We start from the raw sequence: 20,816 nt of genomic DNA on the forward strand, positions 1-20,816 counted from the left end.
CAGCTAAACAAACGTATCACATAGTCTTGCATGATTAAGTAATTACACACACTGTTGGGTCTCAGCCAGCATGTGTAATTACATAATCATGCAAGACTCTCTGTGATATTTCCCTGTGAATGATTGTTGTACTGCAGCAGGGACACATCCATCATTTACATAAACATCTGCATGTTAACATATCTCTTCATTCCTCAGAATCTTTTGCCTGAGGTCTAAGTTGTGAAAGAGCAGTGGGTTGCAGCAGGCGGGGTGGGGGGGGGACTTGTCATCGCTCTTTGGCTGTGCTACCGTGTGGAGCTGTGCAGAACTGCCACTCTGAGCCAAAAATACATCTGGCAAGAAAGGACAAGGGAGGGAGAAGGAAAGATGGAGACATGAGGAAGCTACACAGATCGAATGAGGAAGAGGATTGCAGAAGGATGCAGACATGGAGTGGAGAGTGTAGTGTAGCGCAGTGTACTCGACTGTGCTCTCCTTTCCCCCTCTTCTCGGCATCATCCAGAGCATGAACATTTCTTTAATCACAGCAGAAAAGGCATAGCAGTGCCGAGCGGAGGACGCGTGTCACACCCCTCCATCTGCTCGCATCACAGCTCCAACTATCCACATGTCACCATCTCTCCTCGTTCCCTTCCCCCTTTTTTTCTAGCTTACCTTATCCTTCTCTCGTTCTGTTTTCTATCCTAGCCTTTGTTCTTTTTTCCTACCTTCTTCACTTTGTCCTGTCTTCATTCTTTTTCCATGTCACTGTGTCATTTGTTTCTTTTCCTTCATCGTCCCCCCCCCCCCCCCCCCCCCGGTCTCTTGCTGTGGATGGAAAGAAACTTTTTGTTTACTACAAGGATCACTGTTCCTGCCTTACTGACCAACCAATAGGAAGGGGTCTCCACTAGAGATGAGCCTGGAATGCTTGTTTTTTTTGACTGCCAGCCATGTCAGCCTGTCACATGTGTGCATGTGTGTGCGTGCGTGCGTGCGTTTGTGTGTGTGTGTGTGTGTGTGTGTTGCACACGTGCTGTTGTCGTTTTAGACAGGGGATTGTTGTGACATGTCACCCAGCTTTGTCACCCTTGAGGATAAAACCGTCTCATTAGGTCCACGTGTACCAAAATATATGTTTCTTTTATGGTTTCAAACATAATACTTGAAGGTGAAAATAATTTCACGTGACTTAAACTTTTGCTTTTCATGATAACTTTGTTTTGATAACAGTGTAAAAGCTTTGAAGAAGCTGTGGAGTTTGACCAAGGATGCCTATATGACATGTCTCTTACATTTATTCTGTTTGCCGTACATTTCCTTCTCTCAATAACTTTTTTTATTTTTTTTTACAGCAACTGAACCACCCCAATGTGATAAAGTACCATGCATCTTTTATTGAGGACAATGAGCTCAACATAGTTCTAGAGTTGGCTGATGCTGGGGACCTCTCTCGTATGATCAAGGTAATAAAATCAGCAGAGCGGCTGCATTTTCAGCTCACGTTCTTGCAGAGAAATACATTAAAAAAGCAACAAAAAAAATAAACTGTTGACTGCTGCTAAAATACTTTGAACACTTTGACTCAATCCAGCTGCCTTAAAGAATTTAAAACTGATTCAGATTATTGTATATCGTAGAATAAATGATGAAGAGCGGTTATGGTTCGTTATTGTTACTTTTTTGTTGTTTGTTTTAAATGGTGCTTCATTTTAATGCGTGGCAAAAAGAAGTTAATTTGTCATCACTCAAAGCAGGACTCTGTTCATACTGTATTTTCTGAAATAATCTACTGTTTAAATACAACACTAAGTCTTAAAGACATATCACATAAAAACCATAGCTAAAATCAAGTCGATAGTGTGATCTTGTTGTGTTGTGTACACAAGCACCAAACTGTTGACTTAGGTCTTTGAACTATAGAAGCACGGCTGCAGGAGGTCTGTGGTTTGTGGTTGTTTTAGGGTTTTGACTACCTGGACACTGAATCGGTCTTAATCATCCCTTTCATCCTGAAACCAAAAAACATCTACTACCAGACCTCCTGCAACTTCCTTTCAATCCAGTAACATGCTCACTTCCACACAGACTGTAAAACAGACATAGTTAAAAATCAGGATGTCATTTATGATTGTCTAGTTTTTGAGAGATGAAGTGTTATGTATAAACCTGAAGTTATTTTATAATAATTGCAACTAAGATATAAATGGTTTTTCTCCAACAAATGCTGGAAACGGTTGATGTTTTACCTCCTTTTTTTAAGTACACTGATTATATTTCCTCAATACTCATGCCATATCTGTGAAAAATCTGTTCATACTTACCTTCAGGTCTTTTAATGGTTTTAAGCTGTAAAATCAAATTAAGGTAATGTATTTCAACATCATAGTATTGTTTATTATGCATGTCATTTTAAGCCACCTAGATGTGCCATGTTGACCATTATGTTTTTATTTCTTGAATTGAGTTGAATTTGGATCAGAAGAGGAAATCAAAGTCTGCAACAGCAGTAGCAGTTTTTACCCATGGCTCACGCTGTTTTTCATATATGGGTTAGACCGACACCCTAGTTTTTACAAAAAAAACCTGCCAGTATAGCAAATTAGGTGTGTGCATGTAAAAAGCCTGGTCTTCTCCCATGCATAAATGATGCCGCAGCAATGTATCAGCACAGCTCGACAAGCTGTTTGCAGTCATACTCAGCAGCTCCACATCTGTACAGTTCAACACAGCAAATTAGGAGAGGCGAGGATTAGTGGTACAAGAGAGTGAACATGGCAGGCTTGGCACACACACACACACAGCCTCACGCACCTTACACATGGATAAAGTGTACTTTGTAAGCAGAGAATGTGCAGACACAACCATCGAAACACACATTCAAGCAAATGTACAAGGTTGCATTTTACAGAGATGTAACATGGCAGGTAACATGGAGGGAGGATAACAAACCACTGAGTGTCACTGCTAACTTGGCAAAACTACCAAAGATGCTTGGAGTATTCAGATTGTGTCATACACTTATAAATGCCAACACGCACACAAACACACACGTTTCTTCTTTGCACATTTGTCTTCTGCAACATTATAAAAAAACACACATTAATTTGACGTTTATTTATACAGGTTAGTCTCAGACGATATTTCTTAGTACTTTTAATGGCAATGCGGGTGATTTTGCCAGGATTCACTCTAGGGATGCACGATAATATCGGCAAGGTATCGGTATCGGCTGATATTGGCCATAAATTAATTTTAGCCACGAGAACTAATTTTCAAGAGAGACCTGTTTAGGGAGCAGATGGTGGGGGTTAAGGGCCTTGCTCAGAGGCCCAGAGTGGGGCGAATGAGGGTGGAGGCAGGTGTGGGTGTTCCATCTTTCGGTATCGGTATTTGTATCGGATATTGGCCAAAAATCCAATATCGTGCATCCCTAATTCACTCACACATTTAAGACGTAGTTTGCAGTATATCCATTATGCTTCTGTCTTAACATTCCTTATCCTATCCATATTTTTTTATTTTCATCCTCCGTACTCCCCCTTCATCCATTCGCTCTCTTTTTCTCACTTTTCTGTTCTGACCCGTTCAGAATTCAGGTGAAATCAGATGGTCCTTGATTTGCATGCACTTACACAATATTGCATGTGCAGTGTTTGCTGTTAAAGGCATAGAAAAGAGGGTGTTGGTGGGTGTCTATGTGCTCCCCCATTGACATCAAACGGTCCTCTGATATGGAAATGGGAGGGCAAAGATAGAATGGCTCCACACTGAGGCTTTGTTTGGATGTAGGCCAAGGTCTGTTCCTCCTTTTCTTTATCTCTGTTTATCTCTGCCTTTCTCTCACACATTACTCCATTTTTGGTATCTCTCACCCTCACCTTTATAATTTCTTTAGTGCTTCCACAGTTTTACTATTTGCTGCCTCTTCATCTGTCTGGCTATTTCATATTTCCTAATTTTTGCTCTCACTCATGTTAAATACTGCTTGATTGGGAATAAAAAGGTAATTATTGTTACTTGGATTTATATAAGCAATTAGGTAGAGCTTTCTTAAGAAAACCAATAATTGTTATGTTTTAGTTGGAAGTATTATTCTTAACCCTAACTGATATATTGAGTAGCGTCACAGCCCTTCTAATAAAGGATCTTAATTCCAGGATTTCTTGAGTTCAAATTGTGCGAGATAGTTTTTTTCATTATACGTCCATCAAAAGACAGAAATATTATGGCATAGTCTCTGTCCATCAATACATCCTCTCCGGATAATTTAGTGAAAATTGATACATCATCGCTAGATGGGTTGTTGCATATATTTTTCATCCCCCCAGCTCCACGGTCAAGGTCATACATCAAGGTTAAATCTTATACAATGTCTAACTTTTGTCCAGACTTCTGATTTGTTTAGGATAATTTAATGAAACTTCATACGCTTATGCATTATCGCTAAACGGCGAGTCCCCTAATCTTTTCATTACACTGGCTCTAAGGTCAAGGTCACAAATCAAGGTCAAAGTTTATACAAGATCTTTGCTTGTCATGGTCATTGCTATAATGCTGTATACTAGTTTGTCGATAAGCATCGTGCCATATTTGATTCTCATGTTCCACTTAGTTTGATAACCTCAACCACAAGTGTGGCAGTATTGAAGCATTGCCAGGTGAATTTTATTGTATAATCGTGGTCCATAAACTAGTAGAATATGTGACTTTTCAAGACCAAACACTGTAGATATATGTTTTTTTTCTTGACCCTTAACCTCTCGGGAGATTACATTTCTTTTAAATGTCTTACTAATACAGTAAAGTAATTTTTTATTGGCTCTAGTCAATGCTGACCTCAGTCATCATGTCTGAGGCTGTGATTGTTATTTTGTCAATACTGGAAGCAAAATCATTGTTGTGAATGCATTCTTATTTAGCGTATGTGAGGTTTGTATTTGTGGCAGATGTCCTGAAATTTGGTAATTTATACCGGATGCATCAGCTGCACATGCTGGTCTCCCCTCCCCAATTCTCTAATCAATTCCTACATTTGAACAGGTGTAATGCATATTATCTGTTTATGCAGTGCAAGCATAGTGTGTATCACAGTAATACACTGAATATATCATACATTGCTTTAGGAATAAATCTTCCCTTAATGCCAAGAGAAAAAAAAAAAAACTTAGAGAAGCAACTTTTCTCCCTGTGATTGATTATGCTGTGATAAATTGTGCATGCGTGCAGCCACCTTATATGGAGGCTTGATTTAGTGTATTGTGCATGCTGCATTTCATTACAAATGCAAACTCCTACCCGCCATTGCATTATTTATGACTTGGTGAGCTGGACATCATTGACCACTCGCAGGAAAAACCTGTGGTATGTTTTTGTCTATAAAGCAATACTGAGTAAACTTCCAGCTTACCTCTGTTTCCCTCGGTTCTGATATTTATCAGTTACTCCTGCTGATTTTTTTATTTTTTTTTAAACATATCTAGGAACGCTGAGTTTCCTTACTGTGCAACCAAATCAAATCATGTAATTTTCAAGAAGACTTTTAATTAGACATTCTTAATTTTAGGAAGGGAAGCTTTAATAACTGTTAAACGTTTTTTTTCTCTTAGAGGTCACTAAGTTCTTATAGATTTTTTTTATTTGTTTTTTTTTTTGTACAACGTTCTGAATTCAGTGCATTTGTTTCATTCGTTCCATTTCTGTATTGTTAGTTTGTGAAGCTGCAGCTTTAAGTCTTTGTTGTAAAAGACTTCCTTGTAAAATAGAAGTAAAGTGTCAGGAATGTTAAATACTCAGACTGTAATTTTTTATGTGCACAGCGCTCACACAAGCTGGCTTTCATCCAGGCTTTTCTTCCCTGAAACTGGAGCCTAAAGGATACCCTATAAAACCGTGTTGATAGCAATACTTGATACGTGTCCACAGTCTGCTTGACAAGAAGTTTCTATCATCGCTTTTCATCACTTTAGATCCATAAATTTTTATCCCTAAATTGAAGCTTTTGCCATCACTGTGGCTTTTTTTTTTTTTTTTTTTTGATAGTCCACAATTTGGATGATCTGGAAGGACCTGCTCAGCTCTTCAAATGATAGTAAATGCATTAACTTTAAAAAGTGGAACCACTGTGCCACTGTAAGCTGTATAACAAGAGCCCTGTGTGCCAGATGGGGAAGTTTTAAAGAGACCACATTTTTTTTCTGTGTTCCTGAGAACGCATGTGCTTTCCATTGTCGACAGTCGAGAAAATGAGACGGAGCTTAGTTAAACGAGAGTGTGGTCTGGATTGCATTAGGAGTGTGGGGAAGAATACTGTACTGACACGCATAAACTGTATATACAGTAAAATCTTTTTTTTTTTCTCCCGTATTTAAACTGTATGCTTTGGATTTTTTCCCATTTGTTCTAAAATGTTATTTGTGTGCATTCTTTTTGCTGTTTTATAGCAACCAGGACTTCACAATTTTCTGTGTGCGTTTGTGTTTACAGCACTTTAAGAAGCAGAGACGGCTTATCCCAGAGAGAACGGTGTGGAAGTACTTTGTCCAGCTCTGCAGTGCACTCGAACATATGCACTCCCGAAGAGTCATGCATAGAGGTGAAGGTGCTATACATGTTTGTTTTTCTTTTTACATTGTAGCTGTTTTTATTTCGTTTTATAATGTAATTTTATTTCATTTATTTTCCCAATATATATGCTTTCTTTTGTGATTGTCTACTGTTGTCATCATTCTTTGTTAAAGTCAGGCCTCTTGTAAATGAGTCCTCGAGGCTCAATGAGACTAACCTGTACAAGTAAAGGTTGAATGTATATTGTAAACCTGCACATTAGGAGCGCACCGATTTATTGGCTCCGATTTCCTTTATTTTGGGAAATCGGCCAGTACTTGCATGAGAAACCGATTTTACCGATTTTATTTTTTTAGTTTTAAGAACAATTGTCTGAACTTCATTTATATTTCAGAGCACTACCTCGTGACCAGTTAAAACAAGTTTGTATTGTTTCTAGGATTTTGTTCAAGGGTATGTTTTCAATAAAATAAGATTGGAAAATTGAAGGTGCATTGTGACCTTATAACACCTGACAGTGTCGCTTATAAAACAAAATTGGTATCGGCCAAAATCGGAATCGGCAGGTCAGACTTTTTAGAAATCTTTGATTGGTGATGGGTCAGTGCACCTCTACTGCACATATCTTGTTTATCTTGACTGTAAATAATTCAGGGCTACAATGATCCATTAATAGTAGACGAGTAACAAGTAACTTGTGTATTAAGTGGACATTCTAACACATCAGGAGCAACATTTTATATTCAAAATAAAGTTGAGTAAGACCAGTGTAAAATCATTGTATTGTTACTTCATGTAAAGATGTTGAAAATGTATATACAGTACCGTACTTGCCGCCGTACAAGTCGCATCTATTATGCGTCACCGCTGACAACCCGGAAACGTGGGCCGGTGTTGTGCCAAAAATCTATTGGCTGCCAAATGGCGTTCACGGGAACGTGCACGGGTTGACTTTAACAAGAATTTAACAAGGTTAACACTTAAAAACAATTATTTGTTTGGTCGAAATTATAGCAAAGGTGTGTCTCAGTCTAACTTCCTTAATAAATGCACTTTAACGGTCAAATCAGCTGCATTTCAAAAACCGATTCACGGCTGCGTGAGCGCGCAGAGGGAGGTCTCGCTGTGCATTTCTTCAAAATTTTATAAGATAACCACCGAAAAACAATTATTTGTTTGCTCGACATTATAGTAAAGGTGTGTCTCAGTTTAACTTTTCCTTATAAATGCACTTTAACGGTCAAATCAGCTGCATTTCGCCTGGGTGGCGCCGCAAAATGCAGCTGATTTGGCGTTTGCTCCAGGAGTTCCGGTGTGAGATGAAGGTGGCTTGGTATGGCAAGCCAAGTGTCTCATTAATAGCCACTTTTACCTATTAATGAGACACTTGGCTTGCCACATTGCTTGAGGGCCCTCTAGCAGCTGAAAATGTTAGTGTTCAGTATTTTCCACGTCAGAATGAATGAAATCATCAAATCTCAGCCAAAAATTGAGTTATAAATATGGGGAGGAAAAACGTATATTAGTCGCTTCGGTGTATACGTCGCAGGACTTGCAAATTTATGCAAAAAGGTGTGACTTATATAGCGAAAAATACGGTATTCAGCAACTTAATATGGTTCTTTTTATGAATCCTTAAAATAGAGAAGAATAAAATAAAACATTAAACCATTTAATTTATCTGATAGGTGGCTTAAAATGTAGTTGTTAAACGATGCAAAGTCCAGAAAACGCAGTGTTTATGGTCCTTCGTGCTTTAACGGGGCCTTAACAATTATAGTCCAGGATTCATTACCTCAAACTGCTGCTTATTCAGACACTCACTTGGCTACAGGTGATGCTCCTCTGCTAATACAGACTTTGATTAGGACACAGGGACTCTAATGAACCCCGTGCTCTGAGCTTTAACAACCACTTAAGAGAAAAGGCCTATTCAAAAGCCTCTTACAATTATACAGGACCGGTAAATTTCAAAGAATTACACAGGTCACATTAGCATTACTTCAGGAAACAGCTTGCTAACGCCCACATTAGCTGAATGATATTTTAATGTCTGTAATCCAGATAAGTATTTTGAGTTGTGGCTGAAAACAAAACCTTTGCCAAACCAATTTGGGAGAATTTTTTGAGCATGGAGTCACTTTTTTCTTTTTCTTTCTGTTTTTTTTTTTTTAGATATAAAGCCAGCAAATGTATTCATTACAGCTACTGGAGTAGTGAAACTGGGAGACTTGGGACTGGGACGATTCTTCAGCTCCAAAACAACTGATGCTCACTCTCTAGGTAACTTATATGAGTCTATATGTAGAAATGACACAGCACCCCCTGATAATCTTATATTTAGCATGTTAAGCCTGGTGGTCTTCTCATTGCTTCCACATGCTGCTTATCCATTTCTTGTTGCCTTGAGCTTTAGCCCCGTCAAGAGATGAGGATGCCTGCTGAAGTCACAAAGCTCTGAATGTCACTGCATTTGTCCCTCAAAGGAAAAAAATATAATATATATATAATTTAAACAAGTGAGAGTTGTTGCACACATTTGCCACACCAATTTAATAACTTGACATACTCTGAAACTGTCTGCTTTGAGCCAAACACAAACAATAGAATAAAACTGAAATGCATTCAAGTGGTTTATTTATTTATTATTTTTAATCAGTTTTAAACAAGTGTGTGAAACATTTTGTGTGTTTGATTTTGAAATAGATATACCATCATGCTATAAGGTAAGTATACTTATTGTCAGTTTTAAGGTTTTATGTAGTAAGATCGTCTGGCTCTTTTCATCTTTTCAAGTGGACCAATAATTGAGTTTTGTAATTAGAGTTTGCGTAATCACTGCTAACACGTCGTCTTGTCTGGTTTTAAAATGGAAAAGAGTCCAGGTGTAGCTGTGGACATTCAAAGTCCAGACCTCAGTGTGAAATGTGATGAGACTTTAAAGGCTGTGCGTAAAGGAATGTCGCTCAAGCCCGAACGAACTGAAAAATCATTTAAAAAAAAAAAAGAAAGAAAGTTGGCCATAAATCATCCATAATGTTGTGAATAAAAAGATAATTTAAATGACACATTTTTTGCAGTTACGGATGCTACAGATGATTCTTTTAGTAATCTATTTGTTGGGGTGGTCATACAACATATGCATTTTTACTAGGTTTGTGTTGAAAGTGGAAAAAACATGATCCGTCATATTTATTTTTTTCATTTGAAGTTGTATTCAACCATTTTTAAGGCCAAGTAAATAACTTTCAGAATAGCTTTATCCTTTTTTGGCATGTAAAAAAAACTTAAAACTGAAAGAGGTTCTGTCTTCACTACAACACTATACTAATCAGTTCATAAAGTTATATTAATTTATATTTGTTGGATTAAGACTCTGGATTGGCCATTGATCCTGGGTTGTTGGCAGCGGGTTGTTTTTATTTGTTGGGTTGTTGCTTATGGGCTGGACTTTTTCCTGGGATCTATTGGAAAGTGGGAAGGCCAAGTGTCCACCATTAACTCGTCTTGTTCCTCAAAGGGTCACTTGTAGTTGTGATATTGTCATACATGGGGTGGCCACAGCTGCTACCAAGTTTGTTTTTGCCATAGCCAGATGTGCTTGGTCTGCTTTTAAATGTGTAAGTATTATTCACCTAAAGGCTATAAATGCTGCTATTTTCTGGAGTAACATTGTGGATCTGTGGTTAAAGATATTTATTAATTTGGCAAAAACTAGCTTCTAACACAGACTCCATGATGTTAAACACAAATGCTCTATTTTTATTTATTAGTGTAATGGTGTAAGTTAAGGGTGCCTCAGTATTCTTGAATTAATATAGTTTTACTCAGAAAAACAAGAAAATTGCATTCGTCCTGAAATGTATACGTGTAATATTTTAATTAACTCGAATATTAATGAAGTCGTGCCACTATAATTTGAGCTATATAACTACCAGTGCAATTTAGCCACCTTAACCGTCTTGTAGAAATGAGGTATTGTTACAGCGCCAATTAATTTTCAGTATTTGTAATCTTTCTAGAATCCTGTCGCAATTTTTATTTTAGAAATTGTCACAAATTCATTGTCAATAAAATGTATTTTGTTTGAAGTAGTTTTTTTGCTATAAATTGAAAACTGCATTGGCAGATTCCACTGCAATTAAAACCACAGTGTCAGTGGGTTATTAAAACATTTGAGTGTGAAATGTGGTGGATATCAGTGTGGACAGTTGGACTGCTTTTAGTTTGGTCCACAAAAGTGCATGAAGTCGTTAACCAACATCACAATGGCCTTTCAGCTTCACCATAGATTGGAAAAATTCAGTAAATAGAATCAACACCGTTCACACTGCGTCTGTTCTTTATGTCAGGCGGTTATTACCACAAACTATTCTCAGCCTTCTGTGCAGCAGCAGCAACAGCAGATCAGACTCTCACAAAGTGTTAGTCACATGATCAACTCCGCAGAAACCCTATCAGCTAAACATCCTTCAGCTCCAGCAGAGCAGAGAGAAGGCGTCTGTGATTGCTCATTAAAGTCTGAGTCCACAGCACCCTCTTTAGGCAGAGAAAGGACAGGCAGCTCCACATAGGTGATGGTCAACATAATCACAATCTGCATTAATCTAAATGTGGAATTGAGTGTTAGTAGGTAAGCACAGTCGTGCACCATATTGTGTCAAAGATGATGTTTTCTAAAACTGTACCGTGAGTGCTAATTTGTTGGGTAATCTGAAATGCCACACAGAAAAGCCATTAATTGCATCAAAACTGTATAAGTGCCCTTGTCCTTTAAAAGTGCAGTTTAAAACTATATTTTTATGCTTTCTTAGAATATTTTAGAGAACTTGCCACTATTGTTCAATATTCTGTATACATTTCTTTACCATATCCAGATAATTAAGGTTGTTTTTCTTAAAAATGCGATAATGGCTGTGGGTTATTATGACCTGAGACCCTAGGGCTCAGGGCGAATCATGCTCTTCCCCCCCGCCCCCCTCTGGGTTTCCCCTTGACATTTCTCGCTGTGCGTTTTCAAAAAGCAGATCTTCTCTGTCTTTCTCTGTCACCTCACCTTCTCTCCGGCTGCTGTTTCTGTGCCTCACTTGTTGTCACTTCTCCTTCCCGCTGTCCCTCCCTCTGGTGCTTTGACTTTTAGTCAGGGAAAGATGATGGTGGAGGTGAGGGAGAAAGATGGAGAAGGTACAAAAAAAAAAAAAAAAACTAGAATGTGAGAAGAAAAGAGAGAGTGAAGGAAAGGAGATAGCAGTGTGTCACAGAAAGAAAGGAGCATAAGATGCAGAAGAATGGATGACAAATTTACTGGTAGATAAGTGTGTAATGTTTGGAATGGAAGAAATTAAAGGAGTAAAAAGGAAGGAAAAGATGGAATAATCTTAGTTGAAACTAAGTAGGAAGAGACAATGACTCGGTTAAAACAACCAGAGGAGACAAAGATAGAAAGAATGAAGGAGTGGAAGGGAGAGCAGTGAAATTGTGTTACACCATTTATGACCATGAGATGTTTTTCTTCAGCCTGTATTAGAAAAATTACATAAATTGTTATAAAACAGTCAGCCTCCCCACCATCACAGACATCTACACCTCCAGATGCAGGAAGAGGGCCACCTGCATCGTGAAGGACCCCGCTCACCCAACACGCACACTTTTTGCCCCGCTCCCTTCAGGCAGGAGGTTGAGGAACATTAAGTGTAGAACCACTAGACTGAGGAACAGCTTCTACCCTGAGGCTATTAGACTCAAGAATCTCTAACCAGAATAATCACTGTGAAAAATCACATCATGCTGCTGATCTGTTTCATGTTGCTGCTGATCTGTTTCATGTTGCTGTGTTCATTCATGCTCATCTGCTCACGTTTGTGCTGCTGTTCAGCGTATTGTTTTTATTTTTTATGATACTAGTGCTTATTGTATTTTTAGTCCGTTTGTCTTGTTTCATATCTTCTCGTTCCACCTCATGTACCACATGTGATACAAATGACAATAAATTATCTTGAATCCTTGAAAACCTTTTTAAAATAGATTTTTACTAATCAGACTTAGTTGTTAAGGTAAGGTTAGAAAGAATAGTTTAGGTTGGGGTCAAAGTTTTACTCTGTTTCAGATGAGGATAAACGGCAATGAATGACCACACAAAGTTAGACACAGGAACAATGAGTAATGTTCTTGTGTGTGTATTAAAGCCTGTGCAATGCACGGGTACGTAATGAGCCCAGCCACCCAGCTGAACAGAGTTGGGTGGTGGAGCTGAGATGGAGGTCCAGGCTTTCAGGCTGTCAGCTCCAAGGCTTTCAACTCAGCTACTCCACAGTCCACACACCAACACACACTTTTTCCTTCCCATGTAGCACAGCACACACTTGGAGAGATTATATTTTTGTCTCATGTACAAATGCATCTTTTCACAGAGATGTGCACACTCAAATGAGTTTGAACGTACACACATAAGCATAGGCAGATAATTGCGCCTGCTTGCTTTAACTTTTTTGTCAGCATTCATAAAGAAAAACAATAGAAAACTGCAAAATGTCAACGTTGGAGTGCTGAGGATGCATTGGTTGGGTTGAGAGCAGAACAAATCTAATATCCATTACTGCCAATTAGCTGTTATGAGTTATGTAATGTATGTGCAATTAACATCTGTAATGCTGAGCACATAATGATGTTTTATTTATGACTTATAAAGTATAAAGACAAGAAAGGGATTTGAAAAAAGAGAGGATAGTAGAGAGGCAAATTTGAAGTAGAGGCTCAAATATATATAAAAAAACAGAAGTATGAGGGGAAAATACAGCAAACATCTTATGATTTGTTTTCCAGTTCATTCTGACTCTGCTACTTCCTCGACTTCTGCTTCAGAAGAGGTTTCTAAACTCCAGCTGTGGGTCTGAATAAGAAATCCAGTAATAGCCTTTGAGAGGTGTTCAAAGTAATGCAGTTTAAAATTGGTAATGGAGCACAGATAAGAGAATGCTTATTAATAAAACCTCCCTCTGAAACCTTTAAGTATTCCTGCAAGAGCTTTAGTTTTAAAGTTGGTAAGGAAGCTGCATCAAATCAAGGCGTATATTTCAGAGGAGACGAGGTTTTGTTCATTTTACTGTACGCTCAGCAGGGGCTTAGTAGTGTTGAGTTCTTTATAGTCTATGGCATCTCACCTCCCGTTCAACAACGCTTACGCCGTTGTACAGAGAAAACATTGTTGTCATTGCTATTCGCAATAATGGAAATCAATCCCTACATGGCTTTCAATTTATTTGCATGAATAAATAATGTGCCCTTAATTCAGCTCACTAAAGGAGCTGTAGCCGAGCACTGCTGCCGTTTTATGCAACTATTAGCACAAGAGGGGCTGATTCTTTTAATCAACTAATAATGAATGTTAGGGGAGCCTGTTCAAACCACACTGTGAGACCTCACAACTCTCTCTTACTCACACAGATATATATATATATATATATATTTATATAAACCTACCGACAGAGACAAGAATGCCCATAAACCACAACACCAGCCTCATAACCAATTAAAACAGCAATCCCAGCACCCTGCATTGTTCCGCCTGCTCTTTTACTTCTTTTTGGCCAATGCTGATTATTTCTGAATGACAGGTAACACTTCATTATTCAGAATCACACGTAAAAGATAAAAGCTTTTTTTTTTTTCAACCAATTGGATCTTCACCATATTTTAAGCACTTTAGGTTTCATTTCAGACCAAGTAGTCTTCAAGTCTAATAACCCCCCCCCCCCCCCCCCCCACACACACACACACCCACAAACAAACATACACACACACCTTATTATTACAGTGCCTGGCCAAAAAAAAAAGTTGCCACCAAAAGAAAAGGTCACACACTAATATTTCGTTGGACCGCCTTTAGCTTTGATTACGGCATGCATTCACTGTGGCATTGTTTCGATAAGCTTCTAAAATGTCACAAGATCTATTTCCATCCAGCGTTGAATTAATTTTTCACCAAGATATTGCATTGATGACTCGGCACTAGGCATGATGGGTGCATCACTTCACCTGCCTCTCTTCTTACCCTGATGCACCAATCACTCTGGAACAGGGTCAATCTGGACTCAGACCACTTGACCTTCTTCCATTGCTCCAGAGTCCAATCTTTATGCTCCCTAGCAAATTTAAGCCTTATTTTCTGGTTAGCCTCACTGATGAGTGGTTTTTTAAGGCTACACAGCTGTTCAGTCCTAGTTCCTTGAGTTCCCTTTGCATTGTGCATGTGGAAATGCTCTTACTTTCACTATTGAACACAGCCCTGAGTGCTACTGTTGTTTTTCTATGATTTGATTCCACCAAACGTTTAAGTGATCGCTGATCACAATCATTCAGGATTTTTTTCCAGCCACATTTCTTCCTCGAAAACGATGGGTCCCCACTATCCTTCCAGTTTTTAATAATGAGTTGGACAGTTCTTAACCCAATTTTAGTAGTTTCTGCAATCTCCTTAGATGTTTTCTCTGCTTGATGCCAATGATTTGACCCTTCTCAAACAGACCGCCATCTTTTCCACCACCACGCGATGTGTCTTTCAACATGGTTGTTTATGAAATTAGATACAACTCATTGCACCAGTTGTGGTAAAATAGCTTGTTGGCCGCTGAAAGATAATCACCCATGCAGTAATTATCCAATAGGAGGCTCGTACCTATTTGCTTAGTTAAATCCAGGTGGCGACTTCTTTGGGGGGCCAGGCAGTGTATTATGTAATTAATTTTATTAATGGCAGTTACAATATTTGAGCTGCTTCAAACCTGCTAATGTGCAGAACAGCTCTGGAGAGTTCGTCAGTGAGTGCATATGTCAGTACTTTGTGCACTTATGGCTCTTCCCAACCATTTTTCTACAAGCTGACTTTTCTCCAGAGGTCGTACCACTTGAGAGCTGTTCTCACATACCCAGCTTTCATCAAGCTGTTACCAGTTACCGTGATAAAAAAAAAACACCCACCCCCCTTTGCCATTTCCTGATGCAAATTTTATGTATTGAAAATTGATTAGACTCAACTAATAGTGTTTTTCTTTGAATAGGCTATACTAGGTAGCAAGTGAAGATGCTGCCTTTCAAAGTAAAGTGCTGTAAGTAAAAAAAAAAAAAGGACAAGGAATGGAATTTAGCAGCTCTGATAAAGGCCAAATGGTGATGCTTCATGACTGGATTATAGCACATACACCACTGATGCTCTTGCAGTGTGTTCTCAGTCTGCAATCTTCAGGCCATTTGCATGTGGGGGCCAAAAGTTGACCGTGACTAAGTAGAACAGTGACCTGAACGACTGCTGCTGTGTTGATTATTGTGAGTTTTCATTTGAGGGGTTAAGGTGGGGGTCTGATGATAGGTTTTAGTTCTATGATCCCTCCAGAAGTTACTCTCACAGGTATTGCCTTTTTAAACAACGTTGCTGGCAAAGTGCACTACTTAATAGAAATGGAGTCAATAGCCTTCTGGAGTAGGATAAGTAACTCAGTCACTCAGTGGAATGATTTAGGAATGAATTTGTGGTGTTAATTTGACCTCTAACATCTCAAGATCTGAATCAAGATATTGATGAAGCTGATAGCTTGATGGTAGATATTTAAGCAGACCTTTAGAGATCTTGTGGAGCCTATGAATCATGTTATGGCTGCTTTGTCAAATAAAAGTAAAAATTATTGAATAAGAATCAGGTGGTCATAATGTAATGTTCTAATCAATGTTGATGCTTCGAGAGAAGAATCTAATGAACAGAATAAGGGCTATTATTTCCCCTTTATTGCACATTCAGTAGAATTAGGTTAATTTATATATCACCAATTCCTAACAAAAGACACCACAGAGAGCTGTATGGGCAAATTTAACCGGTGTAAATCAAATCCAATTACATACAGCCCACTTCATGCACTTCTGAATTAAGAGAAAGTCCTTGTATCTTTTGCCTATGGGCAGCGGTGTCTATTTAAGATTTAGTTTGACCACATTTCATATTACCTCATAAGAGAAGAGGGTGTCATGTTTGATTAGACTGAAAGCCTGGAAACTTTCACGTAGAGAAACTAAATTCTAGTTTGGAAATAACATAGGTCACACTGCAGTTCTAGTAAAAATATGCGACGTTAAGCAATGACTGGTGAAAAGTCAAACATGTTTAGTATATGATACGAGGGAAAAGGATGAAAGATGGTGACTATTTTAATATTTGAATCAAAAGTATAGTTCTGAGGTATACACACAGTCATTTGCAGTGATGTTACTGTGAAGTTGTTACCCTTTTACTTCAGAAGCCTACGCTCACATGGCTGCTTGAGAGGATGTGGAATAAGTACAGTCAGAGAGATTCTCAGCACAGGTTAGGCTGCTGGTAACATTTCCATCCTTTAACCATATGTGATCAATAAAAAGCCTCTACTGGATTTGCTTGAAAGACTTTTACATGGAAAATCACAATAAACAGAAAGCAGATGATAAAAACAGCCAGTCAAAGTCGGCTAAGAAAGCGACAGATCTCCGACGCTTCCTGCAGTGTGTCATGGATGTGACGCTGAGCTGTGGCTCCTCAATGCATCCAGTTGGGTGACGCTCTGATTTTCTGGAGCTCTGCCATTCGCCATGGCAGTTTTGAATTCTTGTTTCAAAACCAGAACCAGGACTGAACCAGGTTTTAAGGCTCCACCGCTGCTCCCTGGATATATTTTCTGACTACTGTTTCAGATCATTACGAAGCCACTCTAATCAGAACTGATTTATGTGTATTTTTTTGTGCGTGGAAATGTTTCTTCTGTACATATGTATTTAACTTTGTAATGCTGGTACAATTGCATGTGTGGTTTGGGCATGTATGATGATCTCGAAGTCATGCATCCTCTTATTTCACTTCATTTAAAACTGACAAAGGTAATTCACTTTTAAGGCGCCCCTTCTGTAGCTATCTTGCAAAATATGGAGAATAATTTTATATACAGTTAGATGCATGTCCTTTTGTGGAAAAAAAAAAGGAAAAATATGAGTTTTTAATGCAAAATGTTAATCCTCCATTTCTTTTTGTTCTTCTTGCCTTTACTTCTATCCCCCCCCCCCCCCCCCATTTGCTTCCCTCATTTCCTCTCCTTTCCCTCCCTCCTGCCTGCCTTTGTGTTCCAGTGGGTACTCCCTACTACATGTCACCAGAGAGGATACATGAAAACGGCTACAACTTCAAGTCTGACATCTGGTCGCTAGGATGCCTCCTCTACGAGGTAAGCTTTTCGAATATCTGCACACCCTGTCACCTCGCAGTTGAAGGTGGGAGTGATATGAGAACATGAGTTCAGGCACAGATAAACAAACAAGCCATTCTCAATCACACATATTATTAGCTTCCTGCGAATATTTACAATGAGATGCGGACTTCCCCCCAGCATTATAATTCATTTTAAATTATTAATTTAATCAGTAATGAGGCAAAGTAAAAAAAAAAAAAGTGTACTTTTATTTTTAATTCATATGCTGATCTTTGTAAATGTTCTATCTGAGCTGAGGCCGTAAGACTCTTTGACTAGACGTTGTGCAAACGGGGAACCTGCTAAGCATTGAAAAGCTGGGGAATGAAGAGAACTGACATGGCCATGTGTTTTAGATAAGGCTGCCCTGTGACACTGACTAGTTTGATTAGTCAAGAGCAAAACACTGCAGGGCCCTTTGTAAACCCCTGTGATTACAGACCACACAGCAGAGGGAACAAAGAGGAAGGAAGCAGAACATTGATAGACACTGATGACAGCAGTCACTCTTTGTTGCTCCTTGTCAACTTTTACATTCCCTCAATGAAACACATTGTCAGCTAACGCATGGTTCTCAAACTGGGGTCCTCGGACCCCTAGGGGTCCACAAGCTGGTGCTTGGGGGGTCCGCAAAAAAAAAAAATATTTTTTTACAATCATTTAGATGTTTAACAACCTGTTAAAATACACCAAAATGCAGGAAATCACATCTACTTTATTCAAGATTTCAGAAGCCCTGTTTCTTGGAATGACTACTGCCGTTATGAATCTGTTCAGTTTTATGTAAAGAGTTTTCTGTAATAATTTAAAGAAGCGGCAATACATTTATGTTCATTATGCAAATAGGTAAAGTTTTAAAGTGGTTTTTGATACTGTGAATTTTCTCAAAACTGTAATTTTTGGAAGTTGAAAATAAAAAATTTTGTTAATTAAGTGTGTCTTGAATGGAAAAATACCCCATGCTTAAAAATATAAAAATTGTCTGAAGTAAATTGTAAGTATTAAGTATTCATGTTACAAAAGTATTTTCATTGCCTTAAAGAGACAAATTAAATAAAATTATTTAATAAACATTAGGGTTATGAGGGGGTCTCTGAATCTTTTTCTCCCCTGTAAGGGGTCCCTGAACCCCAAAAGTTTGAGAACCTCTGAGCTAAGGAAATGTGTGCATTGTCCTTTAATTATTTCCTACTTTTATGAGTTGATGATTCTTTGAGCTGCACGTCAATGTGCCACTAGATACCCCCTTTTTTTTTTTTTTGCAGCGTTTCAGGTAAAGAGGTGGAGAGAAAGTTTGAGCTCATGGTCACTCAGAGACCTCAGGCCTTCATTCTAGTTAGTTAACCATAATGCATTGCTGAAAATGGTGGATGATGTTAGTGTGTTTTGTGTGCGTTGAATGAACCCTGTTATTTATAACTGTTTTTAGTTGTGTTGCATAGTTTTGCAAGCTTCATTTAATAATTATAGCAGTCTTGACAGCTTTTTTGTGATGAGCTCATAAAAAAAATAAAAAAATTAGTTGGGTTTGGCTTTTAATGAGTCTGGTTTTAGTATTTTGATCAGTAGTCTGATAAATTATCTGACATTATGACCCAAATGAACTTTTGTCATTTTTTATTTAATGACTGTTTTACAAGGCCTGTCACAATAACACATTTTGCTGGGCGATTGTCTCAGAAATTATTGCGATAAACGATAGTATTGTTTGAAATTTGGCAATAAGTAGTAATGTCAAATTTAAGAAGAAATGTTGGTTAATTTTGTGTAGTGCCTTTTTTTGACCACCGGATGACACTGTAAGACAGTTTGAACCGAAAGATGGATAGTGAGGGAGCGAGCAGCGAGTCTCTTTAAGAAAAATGGGAGGGAGGCCCCTTGACGTGACATGGACTGTCTCTCCTTCCTGTTTTTCTTTTCTCAAAATGGCGGACGCTCTGTGTGGTTTGAGCTGTTTAGCATAGCATTTTTCACACAAAGCTTTTAATAAAAAATCAGTAAACAAGTTCTCGGCTCCTTTTTGCAGAGAAACAACTTTTTAGACGAAGGCACGGGTTTCGATCGTAGATTTTGGAGCTTCGACAAGACGGATGTTTTTTCCCCTGAGGTTGGCCTGTTAGCTTAGCTCGTAGCTTAGCTTCTCAGCTTAGCTGTTTTTTACGATCCAAAAACGTGATTTTGGACGGTTAAAACTGATTTTAAAGAGAAAGGGAGGGGTCAGTGAAGAGCACTGGAGTTGAGCCGTGTCTTCAGTAGAAAGCGAGACACACCCGCTTTAACGATAAAGCCGATAAATGAAAACGAGGTTGATAATTTTCATTTATCATGCGATTAATCGATTTATTGTTTATCGCAACAGGCCTATGTGTTACATTGTGCCAGTGTGATTAAGTATCGTACTCATCATGATTTCATTGACAATGCTTTTCAATTTGGACCAGAAATGTTTATATCGCATCACAATTTCCTTTACCAATATTTTACATATTTTACTATCACAGTGTGGACTAAACAGGATGACCGTAAAATGGAGACTAGAGACAAAAGGGGAAAGTAGAGAAACAAAAGTGATAAAAATACACGACTTGTTGCTTCCAGAGGAGGTTAAAAGGCAAAGAATGAAGATGCAGGGTGAACAAGTTTAGGAGTTTATATCGAAAACAAGAAAGAGGTTACGCCATAAGGAAAACAAGTTGCATAAGCGTGAAGTGAAACGAGAGAAAAAGGCTAGAGAGGGGAAGGAGGTGATAGGGAGAAAAACAAAAAGCAAGATTGGGTTTTGCTGTAGCAAAGAGAAAAATAAGGGATTCTTGTTCAGAGAGAAATAGTTACAGGTACGAGAGCAAAGACAGAACTCCAGTCATCAGGTCAAGGTGAGTCTTGCAAGAAGCCTGTGGAGATAAAGATTTTACAATCATATTGCTACCAGAGCAGTACTCGCCACACCCCATGCATATTCTCTTTGTAGAACACGCTCATGTTTTCCTCTTTTCTTGGTAAGAGGGC

At 38.5% G+C, this 20,816-nt stretch overlaps 1 protein-coding gene across 1 annotated transcript in view; it reads left to right on the forward strand.

The window, feature by feature from the left end:
* Positions 1-20,816, forward strand: part of nek7 (NIMA-related kinase 7) — an 80,056-nt gene that overhangs the window by 44,951 nt on the left and 14,289 nt on the right. The window contains exons 5-8 of the mRNA XM_037697975.1: positions 1,338-1,448; positions 6,469-6,577; positions 8,725-8,832; positions 17,692-17,786. Coding sequence (XP_037553903.1) covers positions 1,338-1,448; positions 6,469-6,577; positions 8,725-8,832; positions 17,692-17,786 — 423 coding nt within the window. The remainder of the gene's footprint in view (positions 1-1,337; positions 1,449-6,468; positions 6,578-8,724; positions 8,833-17,691; positions 17,787-20,816) is intronic.

Source organism: Nematolebias whitei, chromosome 3 (assembly GCF_014905685.2).
Source record: "Nematolebias whitei isolate Nwh7 chromosome 3, NemWhi1, whole genome shotgun sequence".
In the NCBI taxonomy this organism is placed as follows: domain Eukaryota; kingdom Metazoa; phylum Chordata; class Actinopteri; order Cyprinodontiformes; family Rivulidae; genus Nematolebias; species Nematolebias whitei.